General features: G+C 40.0%; 1 protein-coding gene across 1 annotated transcript in view; it reads left to right on the top strand.

The window, feature by feature from the left end:
- pkib (protein kinase (cAMP-dependent, catalytic) inhibitor beta) overlaps nucleotides 1-15,613 on the top strand; it is a 29,206-nt gene extending 13,593 nt beyond the window's left edge. The window contains exons 2-3 of the mRNA XM_069711515.1: nucleotides 11,518-11,669; nucleotides 13,735-15,613. Of these exons, the coding sequence (XP_069567616.1) occupies nucleotides 11,528-11,669; nucleotides 13,735-13,817 (225 nt within the window). The 5' untranslated portion in view covers nucleotides 11,518-11,527 and the 3' untranslated portion in view covers nucleotides 13,818-15,613. The remainder of the gene's footprint in view (nucleotides 1-11,517; nucleotides 11,670-13,734) is intronic.
- Nucleotides 15,614-16,198: the final 585 nt, after the last annotated feature.

Genomic DNA, 16,198 nt, shown 5'->3' with positions numbered 1-16,198 from the left:
AGTCACATTAGGTTTAATCCGGTTAGCTGGCCACAGTCATGTTTGCAGCTAGAGTTTGAGTAAACACAGTATTTAATCCATTCCTTAAAATCTGTTGTTGTTTTTTTGCTTTGGGAAAGGTTAAAAACAGAGAAGCAAACCTGCAAACTGTGTCTCTCTCAGTACTCTCTTTAACCACTAACAGAATCATCTGGCTTATTCTACACATGCCCACACTTGTAGCACAAGACCTTGACAATACCTCTCTCGAAAGACTCGCCCCTTTAGCAAATTATCCACAAAGTAAAAGGAGTGTGCTGATGCATTTCTTTTTTTTGTCTGGCTTCAGAAACTTGAAAGCAGGCAGCCATAGTGAGAAGAAGAAGGGCTGCGCGGATCAGCGGAAAAGACAGGAAGATGTGCCCGGGATGTTTGCGAGATGTGAAGGGAGGCTGTGATCACGCTGTCTCATTAGATCAGTCTCACCTCCCTCTCTCCGTCTCTTCACTTCTGCTGCTCAGAAAGGGAAAAAAACACAGCTTTTTTTTTTGAAAACCCACTGCTGATATCAGTCGTGCTTCACCTCCAGCTTTTGTGCATATGCATGACCTTCTTTGCACCTGCTAATGGGAATGTGAGCAGCGAAGCTGATTTTACTCCTTCACCCCCTCCTCCCTCCCCCCCCTCCCGTTGCTATATTTCGCAAATAACTTGATAGCTTTGCACTGCATATATCGCACTCCATCGTACTGTCGATGCATTTGTCATCCATGTTTTGTAGTTAATGAATTTGAATAGTGATCAGAAGAATTTCAAAAAATTATATTCCTCTTTACCAGTTTTTTACCATGTTTCAGAATTACTTTCATTGCTTAACACATGTTAATATTATACACAATAACAAAACACATCTCCAAAAAAACAACAACAACAATATAATTGCAGTACAAAGATAGTCTGCTTCGTCCTTGCCTCCCCTCCTCCACTATATAGCTGCCTTTATAACAATGGTGCAGTTTCCATGGCAGCTAGCGCATGTTAAGCTTTAGGATAACAGTGAAAAAGTGGGGAGAAGGACGGGGAATAATCACACGGTATGAGGGACTAAAAATAGCCAAGGACTTAATCCCATGCATTATTTATTCATCTAAAACTTCTCCTGTCTGCACCGGCTGTGTAAACATCGTTTTGTCTGCAGTTTTCTGACCTAAACCCCCACCGTCTTACTGACTAATACCACGACAGTTGGAGAGGAGAGGAAGGCAGAGACAGTTGGCAACACAAAAGCGAGACTCTATGGATGGATGTGCAGGGGTCGGATTTGCTGTGGTGAGGCCCTGGAGTCATCTGCTACTATTCCTCTTTCCCTATCAACCGCTGTGTCAAGGAAAAACATCCACGCTGACAACTGTCTGATACGTAATGAAACATCTTCCTCAATGATACCACAAATGACCAGAAAATATTATCATGATTTAATTTAATTGCTGCCAGCTCATGTGTTAAATCCGCCTTTATGCTATGTTTAGATGATAAAGGAGCTGTAGTCTGTGCTGTGGCTGTGGCTGTCACATTGCGAGTGTTGGACTGATGAGATGCAGAATAGAGGTCAGCCTCTGGCAGCAGGCAGGGCCAGGCTGCTCGGCTCCGACAACCGATTCCTATCATTGTCTCTTGTTTGGAGATAAGAACGCATTGACAGATATGGCTTCTTAAAGGCAAGTAGCAGCACAGATATTATTAAACTGAAGCGGCTGATAGTTTATAGTGTATGCACTTTATACCGAAGGATTACAACCAAGTCTACTCAAGCACTTAAAGGTTCAGTGTGTGGGATTTAGGAGGATTTGTTGGCAAAAATGAAATGCAATATTCATAATTTTGTTTTCATCAGTCTATAATCACCTGAAATTAAGAATCGATGTGTTTTTGTTACCCGAGAATTAGGCCTTCACATCTACATGTGGAGCGGGTCCTCTTCCACGGAGCACACCGTGTTGCACCATCATATTTTTACGGTAGCCCAGAAGGGACAAACTAAACACTAGCTCGGGTCTCTTGCATGTTTGTAAGGGGAGTTAAGATCACTGCTGGAGGTCTTCTGCACTGATTCTTTAAGTACAAACTTACAATTTCAGATTTTTGTATACAGAAGATATTAAATGCTTATAAGATTTGATGACTTATTATGAATTAAAATGATGTTAACAGGCTATTCAAATGTAGTTGTCAAGAATAGTCCATAGAAACTATTCCAAGGGAAAATATTTCATGGCCCCAGCTTCTCAAATGCTAGGATTCGCTCCTTTATGTCATAACTTCTATAATTTAATAATTTGTACTAACCACCCCTTCATCCCCCCCAGCAAAAAAAAAAGAAGATATGAGTTGTAGTCTTTTACGTATACTTTAGAATAACGTTGACCAACTGTAACATTCAGATTTTATATTAATCCTTGATTTATATAATAACATAACATGTAATAGTTCAATAGTCACAGGGAGTTTTTTTTTCAGAACAGGGTACTTTTACTTTTGAGTACATTTTCGTGATTATGATCACATATCCTTACTTAAGACCAAGTTACATTGCGGGCCTTTTACTTTTAATAGAGTATTTTTACAGTGCTGCCTTTAGCAACCAAAGACGGTCATTGTTGAATAATCGGTCAAGTATTGTCACGTTTAATCAATTAGTTGTTTGGTATTTAAAATGTGGACCCCTGTTTCCTAAAGATAAAGGTGCAGCCTAAAATGTCTTGTTTTGTCCCAACCAACTAACCAACCAACCAACCAACCATCTACAACAAAGATATTCCGTTTATTATCATGAACCAGAAACCCGAAAATATCCACTTTGAAGAAGCTGGAACCATTGTAACTTTGTCTGTACTTTTGGGTATTTTCCAAGAAGTGTCCTGCAAATAACTAATGTAATTAGGAGAGTGTTCTTGTGTAAGACTTAATGAGAATTAATTCCCAGTTTAACCAAAGAGTATTTTAATCAGTGCACAGAAAAGTTAGAGTGATAAATCAGTCAGGAAGATTGCTGGGATAGTTGGGACAGTGTGTAAAATGCAAATAAAAACAGAATGTAATGATTTGCATATCATGTAAAGTCATATCTAATTGAAAATTTACCAAAGACAACATATGTTGAAAGTTAGACATTTTTTTTGTTTTACAATAAATATGTGCTTATTTAGAATTTGATGCCAGCAACACATTTCAAAAGAGTTTGACAGGGCATGTTTACCACTGTGTTGCATCACCTATTATTTTATCAACACTTTTTAAACATTTGGGAACTAAGGAGAATAGTTGCTGGAGTTTTGAAAGTAAAATGTTGTCCCACTCTTGCTTTACACAGTGTCCCAACTGGTTCTTTACAGGAAATTTCTTTGGATAATATAGAGAAATCTTAGAAGGTAATTCCGCATCTGTAAATCAGAGTCTTACCAAACGCACTACCAAAGCTGAAACAAATAAATACTTGATCATCAATCTACATGCACACCTCACACACAGGTGCAAAAATGTGCTGGATTTGTGGTTTTCTTCAGTGTTTTCAACTAGTGTTAAAACATTTTTAATCCAGCATTAATCTTCAGTGCCTAAAATTATGCATTTCACTTCCATTTTTATTCCCTGTGGTATTCTGCGTTATAAAAAATGTAGTTTATGATGCTTGAGAATCAGATATTGGAGTTTTCCTGACCTATTTAGAGAGCGGTTTTCCCAGCTGCTTTACTGCTAAACACAGCACTGTTCCAAAGTGTCTGCAATCTCTAATGGGCCTGACATTTTCAAACAGCTTCCTTCTTTATTTGTTGTACACCTAGAAGATCCAACTGGCACATGTTAAAAAATGACCCATATATTAGCATTTATTTTCGATATGGTTCCTCGTTACTGCATATTTTTCAGGTCTGAAACCAGTAAACTGAGTTCACGTATTTTGTGTTATTCGTTTTTCACAACTGCAGCACCAAAATGTTAAAGCCGCCCCAACTTACATCCAACTTACATAAACAATACACCAAATGACAATGTGTATAGTGAAAGATGTCACTCATGATGACAATTTCCCTCAGCTTAATGGGGCATTTTAACATCTTTCAGCTCATTGTTTTGGTATTACAGCCATAAGAATATGCCTGTTTTGGTTCACGCTCACTGTTACACATCAGTGTCCTTTTCAGCAGCAGGCAGCTGTTTTCAGAGACCTGCTCAGCACCACAGTAGATGCTAATGTTCTTCCATTTATGCAGGTTTAACAAAATCAAGAACTGATTCACCGTAATTCAAGCAACCTGATATTATGCCAAAGTGTACAATACATGTCTCAGTCCAGTAGATGATACCATGACCGTGTGAAAAGTTAGGTGCCTTAGATTAAGATGCCAAAAACCATGTGGTTAGGTTTAAGAAAAACTCAAATCAATGGTTTAGGTTGAAATAAGTCATTCTGTGTAAGGCAAACTTCAACTGTATTTTGGTTTAGTCGCTCTATAACTGCTTGTGTTTAGGCAACAGTTAACATTTGAGAACTCAAATGGGGCTACTTTTGTACTTTTAAACCCTGGACTATTTTTTGAAACATCAACCTGAAAAAACGTCCCCATATTCAGGAAACAGCTCCACAACTGTGTGGCCAGAATGAACAACCTTAGGCTCTGTGGAGAAGAGACACTTGGAAAAATTGAATATGTTTCCTTGCCAGGTCAGAGTGAGCTTTAAACAACTTCAGTGAAAAATGGCATTTTTACCTCCATCTTATCAAAACTGTAAATTAGAGAGTAAGTCACAGCCCTATTCCTGAAAGCAAAGCACTGAAAACAAGCATTTTTCTGACATCGGTATCAACGCCCAGGTTTTGTTTTTACTATTTGTTCAAGTATTGCAAAATCTTTGATATTTTACATATTGAGGCTTTTATGTAGTATAATATAGTGTAATTTGAGGGTAGGCGCTTGCTTAACTTCCAAACGACTTCTAAAAGTTTAAACTGAAATGCTGTAAGAGATATAACATACTGTATGCTGGCTGGATGCAAAAAGTCCAAGATATCGAGCTCTCAGCATCTCTTTCTGTTTGCCGCTCGTGTTTCTTTTCTCTTGCTGTCAGGGAAGCTGAAAGAATTCATTCAATGTCTGTGAAAATGTCTGCTGAGACACGATGTTTTTGCTCAGGGTCCTTAAACTTGCATTTCCATTCAGAATAGCAGGCACTCTCTTGAAAAAGCCAGCTAGGCTTCATGTGAAAGGATCCACTCTCGTCGACGTTGAGAGGTCTTCGTGACAAAGCGCCTGCGCTGCTTTGGTCACAATTAGCCTTCAAAGTTGTGTGTTTAGTGGTGTTTCAATTCAGAGATGCAACAGAAAAACAACACAGAAAAAAAACACTGGTGAAAGGGCCTTTTTTCATTTGCACTTATCTAACTGATGTGATGTAAGAAGAGAATTCTCACTGCATATTTATTTACACAAGATAGAGGAAGTTTCAAGCACATACTGTATAATTTGTTTCAAAATTATAGAGGTCAGTGTGTTTAGAAATAGCCCAGGTAGCAATTTACAGCATTAATGAGCTCTTATTTAATTGCAGAGCTGTGACATGTTCAAAGATTTGCAGAAAAGTGAAAATCTTTTTTTTTTGTCCTCTTTTATTTAAACTGAGTGTCTATGGCAGCTTTCTGTAAAGCACACCAGAATTACGACAGTTCTCCAATCAAAAGACTTTGACCTGATTGCGTAACATACCTGCGGCTTGTTCCTGTGTCTGACTGAGCAGGCACAGATGTCATAGCATCTAGGTCAATTTTCTTGACAAGATAATCCCATTTAAATAGTTGTTGGATTATCGTCTAAAATAAACCTGCTCCCATGAGGAGTTACTGCCTGTTCAATGGTTAATCCAATGGCGTAATGAAAGTTACCAGATATTCTAGTTAGGGCTGGACTACCGGTGGTTTTCGAGGACTGTAACTGACACTGATACTTCAAGATTAACAGCATTGAAAAACATCTTCTTAACCTGTCAGATAAAACCCCCAAAACTAAAATATACTGTCACAGGGGGATTGTGACTGTGAGGGATTGTGGCCAGTAACTAGTATTAAATAAGGGTCAATATGGCACTGAGTTTACAGCGAGACAGTTTATCAGCCACAGTCTTATTTTAATTATCCAGATTAACAGACAAATCCAAGCTTCTTGTTGATAATCACCTGCTCGACTTGACAGGCCTGACTGAAGCAGGAAGAGACCTTCTTGTTCCTCGGCTTCGATTAGACTCCGATTGTCGGAGGTTGAGCTGACCTGTGGCATCCCATCCAGGACAAAGAGCAGCTTTGATATATGGGGCCTGAGAGGGAAATTTGGAACAATACTCTGGATTCCCTGAACGCCCACAGTGCCTTAGTGGAGGGCCAAATTCAGTTCTGCAGCCACAGAACACTTTCAATTCAACGGCCTGAAAGCAGACTGGTCATAGAGGACACTGAGGCCACGTCTCTTTTGTTATATGTGAAGTGAAGTGAAGTGAAGCTCAGCGTGAGTTCAATCAGGAAGACTGCCTCAATGACTCATTCAGCCTCAGTTCTCTCTCACTCTCTCTCCCCGCTTCATCTATCACCTGACTCAGATCAAAGATCAAATTTTACCGCGATGTTAATCAGCCCATCATTCCTGTTGAACTTTAAATCGGCTCTCGTCGCGTCTGCATCAGCTTTCCCGTCAGGGCGAACCGCTGTGACCCTCCTACACCTTGTTCACCTCCAATCCTCATACCCAGTGCCCAGGTCGAGCTCATCAGAACCCTTTTCTCATCACATCATTACCGGAAAACACAGAACTACCCAATTTTTATCGTCATTTGTCCTTGCGCTGTTCTTTTCTCTCTCTGCTTTCCCCTTAACCCAACTGGTTCTGCCGGAGGGTTTTTTCCTGTTCAAAGTGTTGTTTTTTTTTCTTTCCTAATATAGAAGGATTTTCTTCTTGTTAAAAGGATGTTTTTCCTTCCCGATGTAGAAGGTTTTTCTGTCTGTTAAAAGGGAGTTTTTCTTTCCCGATGTAGAAGGTTTTTCTGTCTGTTAAAAGGGAGTTTTTCTTTCCCGATGTAGAAGGTTTTTCTGTCTGTTAAAAGGGAGTTTTTCTTTCTTAATATAGAAGGATTTTCTTTCTGTTAAAAGGGAGTTTTTCCTTCCAGCTGGCGCTCATGTGAATCATTAAATTGTAGGGCTCCTCTCTATAATGTAAAAGGTTCTATGTCGGGACTGTGCAGTGTTAAGTGCCCTGTGATGACTTGTTTTGTGTTTTGGTGCTATATGAGATTTTACTGAGTTCATCCCATCACCTCCACTATTATCCCAGTCTAGGCCTTGGGAGATTTCCTGTATTACGTGCTGCCTTACCCCCTTTAAGTATGATGACATCAGAATGGGTTCTATCCACCAAAGACTCACATCCTTTACATTTCTCCTGTCTTCTGTTGTTGCCATTGGCAATAAAATCGTTGCTCTTTGTTCACTCAAATGAATCTCTCTTGATTGAGGTTGGGTTGTCAAGCAACATAGGGACAGTTGACATTGTACAATTGACCCCTTTGACCCACACTTGAGTTGAATTTCCACCAAAATGAGGTGCTCATTTTAAGCAGGTTTCCCAAAAGTGGGCTGAAGAATTTAACACATCAAGACGAACACCAGGTGCCACTGAACCAATACACATAATCACGGAATTTAAAGGGACAATTTATGGTTATCAAAAACCAATGTGGCAAAGAAAAATATGTATATTTTGATCATGATTTGATCTGCTTTCAGGTACTCAGTTTAATTTAGTTGAATTTAATATTATTCTATTTTTATTGTAATGTGCATTTCAATTTTTTTTTTATATTTGATGATTTTTACTACCTCTATTTTATATTATGTAATTAATTGCTTTGCCCTGTACATGCTGCTGTAATGACAAAATTTACCCTTGCGGGATTAATAAAGTATCTCTATTTGTGTCTATCTATACTAATTCACACTTGGTTTTATCCACAAAAGTGATTTAGAGGCTTTATTCGTCCTCTGAAACCACGACTGGACAGCTTGTTTTGGACAGAAGTCTTGCTGATAGGACTCTTGCGTATTTATTGAGTGAAGTCTGTGATTGAAGGCTGAGAAAACCCGTCTTTGCTCAGAATTACAATCCGACTTCGAGCACCTTCACTTAGTTCTGATGTCATGTTTCTCTCTATCACAGTGTTGAATGTTGTGCTGTTGAACAATGGCTGCAGGTCGATTTACGTGACCGAGTCGATCAAATCCACGTCAGGGTCATCTGAACGCTGCTTCACTGGAAGGGTTCAACTCAAGGAAATCTGACCTTTTCAACAAAGGAGCGAACATAATCAATACCACTGATCTGATTCAGTTTGATTGCTGACCTGGAAATAGAACAGAATCCGAAATATTCCTTCTTCATTTTATATTGAAGAAGTGATGGTGTTTTTTTAAATATATTTCTAAATCCTCAAACTTTCCGGTTATTTCTAAGTCAACATTAAAATGACCGATTTTCTCTGTTCTCTCCTCCGCTGTGCTTTAGTTAGTCAGCTGTATTTCTTGACTCAATGCATTTACATTTGACTGCTTTAAAGCCACCAAAATGATAAATATTTCAACAGTTTTGCTTCAGAGTTTTAGTTTCTGTAATGTGGGGAGGGTTTCGAAACACCATTTAGATCCTCATGTTTGGAAATGTACAATTCAAAACTCAAGCATAAATACATTATAATTGTTGATTTATTGTAATTGTCTTTTTGTCAACCTGATTAATTTAAATAGGTGAAAAAAATATAACCACCTGAGTATAACCCTGTGCAGTTCAACAGCACCACAATTTAGAGTCTTCAAAATGACTGTTAACATAAATCAACACTTCCCAATCAGATTAAACTACAACTGAACATTATGATCCTCATAAAGGGATGATTTATTGCTGGGCCGTTGTTGCTGTCGGTGTTCTTAATGTTATGACTGGTTGGTGTACATATCCCCCCCCCCCCCCCCCCAATACACACACCTATATCAGCATTTAAATCGGCCTTGGGCAGTCTATAGTAATGGTAACAGTGCAACAACATTTTGACATCAATAAATCAGTGCTGCATGAATTATTAGTATGTTTATCCCGTGCTGTAGGGGGAGGATGGACATAGGCGTTCTGCGAAATGTGGTTATGAATTAAAGAAACACTATTTGTACTGTTAAAAGTTATCAATCATTTACATCATCATGTAAGTAGCAAAGTTTGATTTGATAATTATATAGTGAGATTTAAAACTGACACACACTGAATGTCACCTTTAAACAAACAAAGGAACACAAGCTGCCATTTCATTGTGTTTACATTTCCCGGCCCACAGCACGCGGTCCTCACTGCTGTCACAGTCTGAGCTGTCAACGTGTGATTATGTGACAGTGTCTGTGGAAATATGTTTATTCTCAGGGAATTATTAAAAGCTCTAATGAACTGAATGGCTAACATACAACAGCGCTTTGAGGCTAACAGATGGTCAACCTGTGGCCCTTTTTCTGCAGATCTTGAGTGTGTGTGTGTGTGTGTGTGTGTGTGTGTGTGTGTGTGTGTGTGTGTGTGTGTGTGTGTGTGTGTGTGTGTGTGTGTGTGTGTGTGTGTGTGTGTGTGTGGGAGAGTTTATAGCTGCGAGTTACACATGAACTTACATGTCATTCCTTTGTTGAAGGAGGGCGTTGGGAAATGGCTCCACAGACCGGTATGGTTATTTAAAGCCAGCCAACACAACAAAGGAAGACGACTGGGAAGAGAAAGTCAGATAGTGAGAAAGTGGATTTGAGTCGTATGTTTACCTGCCAGTGGTTGCTAGTTTTTTTTTTTTTTTTTCTCGGTGTTGTTGCCATAGCAACAGCAGCTCACTGTATTTGTGTGTGTGTGTGCGTTGTGTGTGTGTGTGTGTGTGTGTGTGTGTGTGTGTGTGTGTGTGTGTGTGTGTGTGTGTGTGTGTGTGTGTGTGTGTGTGTGTGTGTGTGTGTGTGTGTGTGTGTGTGTGTGTGTGTTGTGTGTGTGTGTGTGTGTGTGTGTGTGTGTGTGTGTGTGTGTGTGTGTGTGTGTGTGTGTGAGTGGGACAAGGGATGTAATTCTGCCTGTCACCAGTGTAGCCCAGAGCTGACTCCCCAGCTGCTGGTTGCCATGAGACCAGACAGACACATCCTCTGCCTCAGTGATAAATATTTTCCCTTGATGCTCCAATCACACACAAGTAGGTACATTTTGCTTTCTGAGAAATGTCAAGATGAATGTCCACTGTTGGGCTCTGTGCAACTCAAAATGTAACACGAATCGTCTTTCAGGAGATGTCAGTAAAAATTAAAAGGATAAACATCTTGGTGAGGAATGATAAACAACATCATTTAAAATGTACTTAAATTAGCACCTTTTAACACGTACATGTCGTTTCATCCTTATAGTTAAAGGGCAAAATCAGACAGACTAATTTGATGGTACAGAAACAAAACACTGAACCTTAATTTATGTTAGACTTTCGTATATCAGGCTAAAATGCACATCAACCACTGCACTACTTCCATATGCTCTTCGCTAGAGAAATCTCACCAGCTACAGTAATCAGGCTTTTGGTCAAACCAAGCAAACCATCCAGTATAATGGTACTGGACAGCTAATGTTAAATCCTGAATAAATTATAATGAAGTATTTTCAGTGAAAACAGTAAGTTGATTTTGAACTTTTCTTGCATGTTTTTTACACCACAGAAGTGTTTTTAGTCGCACACTACCAGGACAAAAGAACAAAAACCTTGCTGGTGGCTTGTTAAGACTCTCAATCTGATGCAATTTGTGTCAATGTGCTGTGTTTTAAATATGAATATCCATTACTGCAGTTCTGTTGCTATTAGTCACTTAACTGTCCAAACTAGTTAGCAATAGTAAGCTAACTAACAAACCAAGTAAATAAGCATATGAACCATAATGACTTAACTCTGAAAAACTAATGACACAAGGGAAATTTGACATATGCTCAAGATAAGCTTTGACTGCAAGCCAAAATTTAAAAATTCAAACCAAAAGATAATCAGTTGTATCATCTGTCTTTCATATTTTTGAATTGTAGTACTTTTGGGTTGGCTGGTTTTAATGTTGTTTTCAATATTAACCTATATGTTTCTTTTCTTTTTAGCCATCCAACTGTCCAAGAAACTCGTTAGTAAGCACTAGATAACAAATAAATTAAGCAAACAAAGCATACTTTGTGGACAGACAATATCAATTCAACATATTTCATGGATCATAACAGTAATTTACAGTTATTTAATGATGTTTCCATTACAGGAGTTAATTCATAAAACACAGCAGTCTGTCCTGATAGATAACTAACCGAGGAATCAGAATCAAAGTGTACCCTTCCTTTCTTGTTGTACAGCACTATTTCAAGGGGAAGGCTAAACTCTAACATTTTACTCCTTTTTGTCTCTCTTCATGTCTTTAAGGGGTCCTGAAATGACAGAGGTGGAGCCGGTGTTGGACTTTGCCACCTCAGGGCGCTCAGGGAGGAGAAATGCCCTGCCCGACATCCTGGGCTCTCCGGCAGGCGTGAACCCCGGCGACCTGCCTCTTAAGCTGGCTGAGCTGTCCCTCAAAGGTAAAGTAAATTGGATTTAATTTGTGTTACTGATAAAATAATGAGCACATGGAAAATTGTCGTTAACTTGTACATTGAACATGTGCTTTAAGACCATTTCGGGATGTTGGGAAATAATCACTTCCGATTCATATCCAACCAAGGCCTAACACCACTACTCAGGGTTGTTTGTGAACTTGGCTGTGATATTTTGTCCCTTGAGGCCTGGCTCTGGTTTATTTTTGGTTGGCAGATAAGGCAAGGATTTGGGGGTAAAGAGTTCGGGAGTAGTCTGAGAATCGACTCCAGTTAGAAGCAGGTGGGTTAAATTTGGGCAAGGATTGCCACTTGAGAGATGACTATACAGTAAGTGGCCATTTTGATGCTAGAACCATCCGGAGCTATTCATCATGACTCTGCTGTTAGTGTGGCTGACAGGCGTACCAAATTTAGGCCACTCAGCGTTTTTGCCTGCATGGGTGGTAAAGAAATTAACATGCTGCTTACTCAGATATGGTGATGCAATTTATCTTATCCAAAAAAATTATTAAATACAATTCTGTCTTTGTTTAAGAAGCCCTCACATCTTGACTTGTTTACTGACTAATTTAATTTCCTGCCTGCTGAGTTCAGATAATTTATAATGTTGGAATACATAAGTGTGTTTGCAAGGACTTAAAGTACGCATGTTTCTACTTATTTTCCCGAGATCCCACACGTTGTATATCCCACTATGGTGCCAGATGTGTGAGAAGTAATGCACTAATGCTGTGTTACCTGTGGTGCTTTTTAAACAACACCAGTGGCAATCAAAAAGTTCTGAGACTGCTCCTGTTACGTGTGAACCGGGTGAAGCACCATAATGCACACAGAGCAGGAGGAAGCTGTAATCTTTGTGAGAAAGTTTTCCAAGTTATGTTGCTTTAACAAAATCAGCACCTGTGTTACACACATTTTAATCAGCAGTGGTGAGTGAACTCCTGACACTAAAGTCAGGTCAGGAGTTCTTTCCCTGCGTTCCGAATCGCTGACGATTTCTTTTTACTTTTAGTACGAACTGCATCTACCCTTAAAAAGTACGTACTGTTGCATGTCGTATGTATACAATTGGGACATACTACTTCGTCACAAAAATGCGTCTTGAACTTCGACCCACTTTGTCATATCCGTTGCGACCCGTAGCGCGATGTTTGTAGGAAAAAGAAAAAGGATGTGATTCTTCTTCTTCTCCATCTTCCTTTTGTGGGCGGAGCATCAGCGCCAACAACTGTCTCGGCGGCTCAGTCAATGTGACATATCTTTTGCTGCGCAAAGGATTGTGGGTCAGAACAGCCAGCATGCTGGCGTGCATACTGCAGAATACAACCAGATGTAGTAGAACATCCTGGTACTTTTGGCATCCTACGTTTAACATAGTAAGTATCGGGACGTACTAAATCTTTTGTTGGCATACTAAATAGTTTGGTGATACGGATGTTGGAACGCAGTTTGACATTCGCAGGGTTGTGCACCGTGAATTTGTTCCTCGGGGTCAAACTGTCGACGTCGAGTTAATCTGTGTGATCTGAGGCGTCTGAGGGAAAACATTCAGTGCAAAAAAAAAACTCGCTACGATGGCGACTGTTTTTTCCAACATGACAACCAAATCGCTGCTTCCCACCTCTGCTAAGCATCTGATTTGGCTCCCTCTAAGTTTGTTCCGTTCCCCAAATATTTGATGTAAATTTTGATGTTCGCTCTCTCGTCAAGTTGCAGGTTTATGGTGAAATCGCAAATGCCCACATGCCAGAGGTCACAAAAACGTGTGTAACACAGGTGCTGATTTTGATCAAGGAACTTAACTTGGAATTCTTACTAACAGAGGTTGTAGGTTCGTTTTTCTCCGCGCATATCACGGTGCTGCACTACGTTCATGCGTAACAGGAGCAGTCTCAGAACTGTGTGATCAGCCTTTGTATGAGCCATTAAATGACCTGAAAGTAAAAAATATCAGGTATGTCACCATCACAAGTATGGATCAACAGCAGCTCTGGAAAGTAATTCTTTGTTTTTTACCCTTGAAAGTAATTTTTGTGTCTGTGTGCAGATGGCCCGGGAGGGGCACAATCCCCCACAGCGGAGGAGCCTCCAGCGCCGCCGGACAGCTCAGAGGGCAAAGAGGGATCATAGGGACTCCTTTATTTACTTCCCCGGTGACCTGCGGAGATAACCTGAGAAACGGGATGAGGAACGAGGCGGAGGGCGACCTGTGGGAGAATGAGTGATGATCTGTGGAGAGTCAGTCTGCGAAGCAACTGAGCCACAGACGGGAGAGTGACAGACCGACTCCCAGAGGACTGGAGCCTGGAGCTGAGGACTGTTTGGCACTCAGCACTATCTGAAAGGAGTCCGACGTCCCTTAGTTCAGAACCAGTGAGTGAGTGTGTGTGACTTACACACTCACTGCGGACACAACACTGAGAATCAAAGGGACCATGACGGACTATAAACTGTTTAAACTATTTTTGTATGATTTATTTAAAACTAAAGAAAACAGGAAGTTGTGAGTCAAACTGTAACGTACAATTTCCTTGCATTTACTGCTGGTTTCTGTTTTGTAGTGATGTGTGTTGTTTTACGTCGACATTAGTGAGAGTTCGACAGCAGCCTGTAGTGGCTCGAAGCTTTCTAACGCAGCGAAATGCAACCTGGTACGTGACTTAGAAAACCTGGGAACTCTTTGTGTTGTCTGGCTCACTTATGCTTTTACACAAAACGTGTATGAGCTACTGTATGTTTTCAAATCAGAGGCTGTTGTACAGTATATCTACACTGCAAATGTACAGTTTCTGGCCCTCATCACCAGACTGTTTCAATTCGACCAGGGATTCAATTTACTTATATTTTTAGGTGTCCATGTGGTGCAAGGTGATAACGTGGATTGCATCCAGTGTGAAGTCTGTATCTTGAGACATCCCTTTAGTGAATAGTGTCCCACTGCCAACAATGTACACACAGCTTCATTATAACACTGAGAACATTTCCTTTAGTTTTTTTTGCTTAAGGTTGCTTTTTAAAGTCTCCTCGTTTCCCAAACCTCTGAAAATGTGCCTAGTGGCAGTTTACAACCGAAAACGTGTGTTGTGTCTCTGTGACGTACTGTTACCTACTAATTTGGGGCTGCTGATATTTCCTCCGTTTTAATAGGAGTTATCACCTTTTCTGCTTCGACTGTAGATGAAAGAAAAAAACAACAACCCCATTTTACAGAAACACTGAGTTTTGCATCAACTTTAAGCATTATTTTTTTTCTTTGCAATGACAGCAGCATATGCCTGCTGCCCGGGCACGGGAGCACGCATCGAGCAACGCCACCGCCGCCACAATGTGTTTCGAGTGGCAAAAAACGGCAGCACGCCCGCCTTCTGTCTCTCCGCACGGAGAAAAGTCTGCTCACACTCATCAACACATCGGCAGAGCTGTGAAAAGGACGCGGGACGAGACACAACCGCGAGAGTCAACACTTTGTCAGCCATCCACTCACTGCTGCTGTATATATAGTGTATTGTAGTATAACCCATGAGTGTCATACATGCTGTCTGTATGATTACCAGACTGTATCCAAATACTTTACCCACCAAGAAATGATGTTCTGTAATTGTCTCTATTTGAAGATGTGTTGCCGGTGACTGTGTCTTTATGTGGATGTATTTGCAATATATGCAACAAGGAAAGCCTGGTGTGCTGCTGCCCAGCCTCTGTTTTCGATGCTGTACTACTACTATTACTGATGAGAACATGTTCACGGTCGATGTGAAGCTGTATAATCCATACTTTTTTTAGGGGTTGATGAATCAGAGGTGTATTTTGTAGTGTCCTGATCTCTTTAAGTGGTGCGTATATTTTACTTAGCTGGATCGAATCCTTTCTGTTGATTCTATCTGGTGGTGAAACCTGCCATATTAAACCAACAAGCTTTACATATACCACGGTGTGTTGAGTAGCTTCATTTCAAGGGCAGCAGTCCTGCTTTTAGACCTTTATATGAAGCAATATGTTGGAAATACGGAAAATATTCAAATTATTACAATTCTGCACTCGTACAATACACTTGGTCCAGACTAAAAAATATGGCTTTAACAGCTAACAGCTATAAATTTGTATTGAAGATTGTTTTAGTTTTTCTCACTGGATAAATCCTATTGGACTTATTCAGTACTTTGATTTGGACCTATTGCCAGCAAACTAATGTCGTTCCCATTAACCTCATCTGTTCTTTGTTTTTAGTAACAAAAGTCCCATTGTGCTCTTCATGTGTTAACATATATTCAGCACAAAAAACAAAACAGAAGGTAAAAAATACTCAAAGATTCTAACCCTGTAGTTGAAAAAATACGCTGAGTGATGTTCGCTGCTTTCCCGAATCAAAACAAAGATGGCTGACTCCTTTTCAAATCCAGCTACCATTGTCACTGTTAATGTTAATTTTCTTTGATAGACACCAGTCTGAATGCATACTAACACACGAGGGGCACAAACTGGTGGCCAATTAGAAAATGTTGAGATGCTAA

The sequence above is a fragment of the Brachyistius frenatus genome, unplaced genomic scaffold (genome assembly GCF_029030835.1).
Source record: "Brachyistius frenatus isolate BFR_SWC_R1_liver_20210118 unplaced genomic scaffold, ASM2903083v1 Contig_101, whole genome shotgun sequence".
Taxonomy (NCBI): Eukaryota; Metazoa; Chordata; class Actinopteri; family Embiotocidae; genus Brachyistius; species Brachyistius frenatus.
Note: the sequence above shows the minus strand (reverse complement) of the source record. Positions and strands in the feature narration are given on the sequence as shown.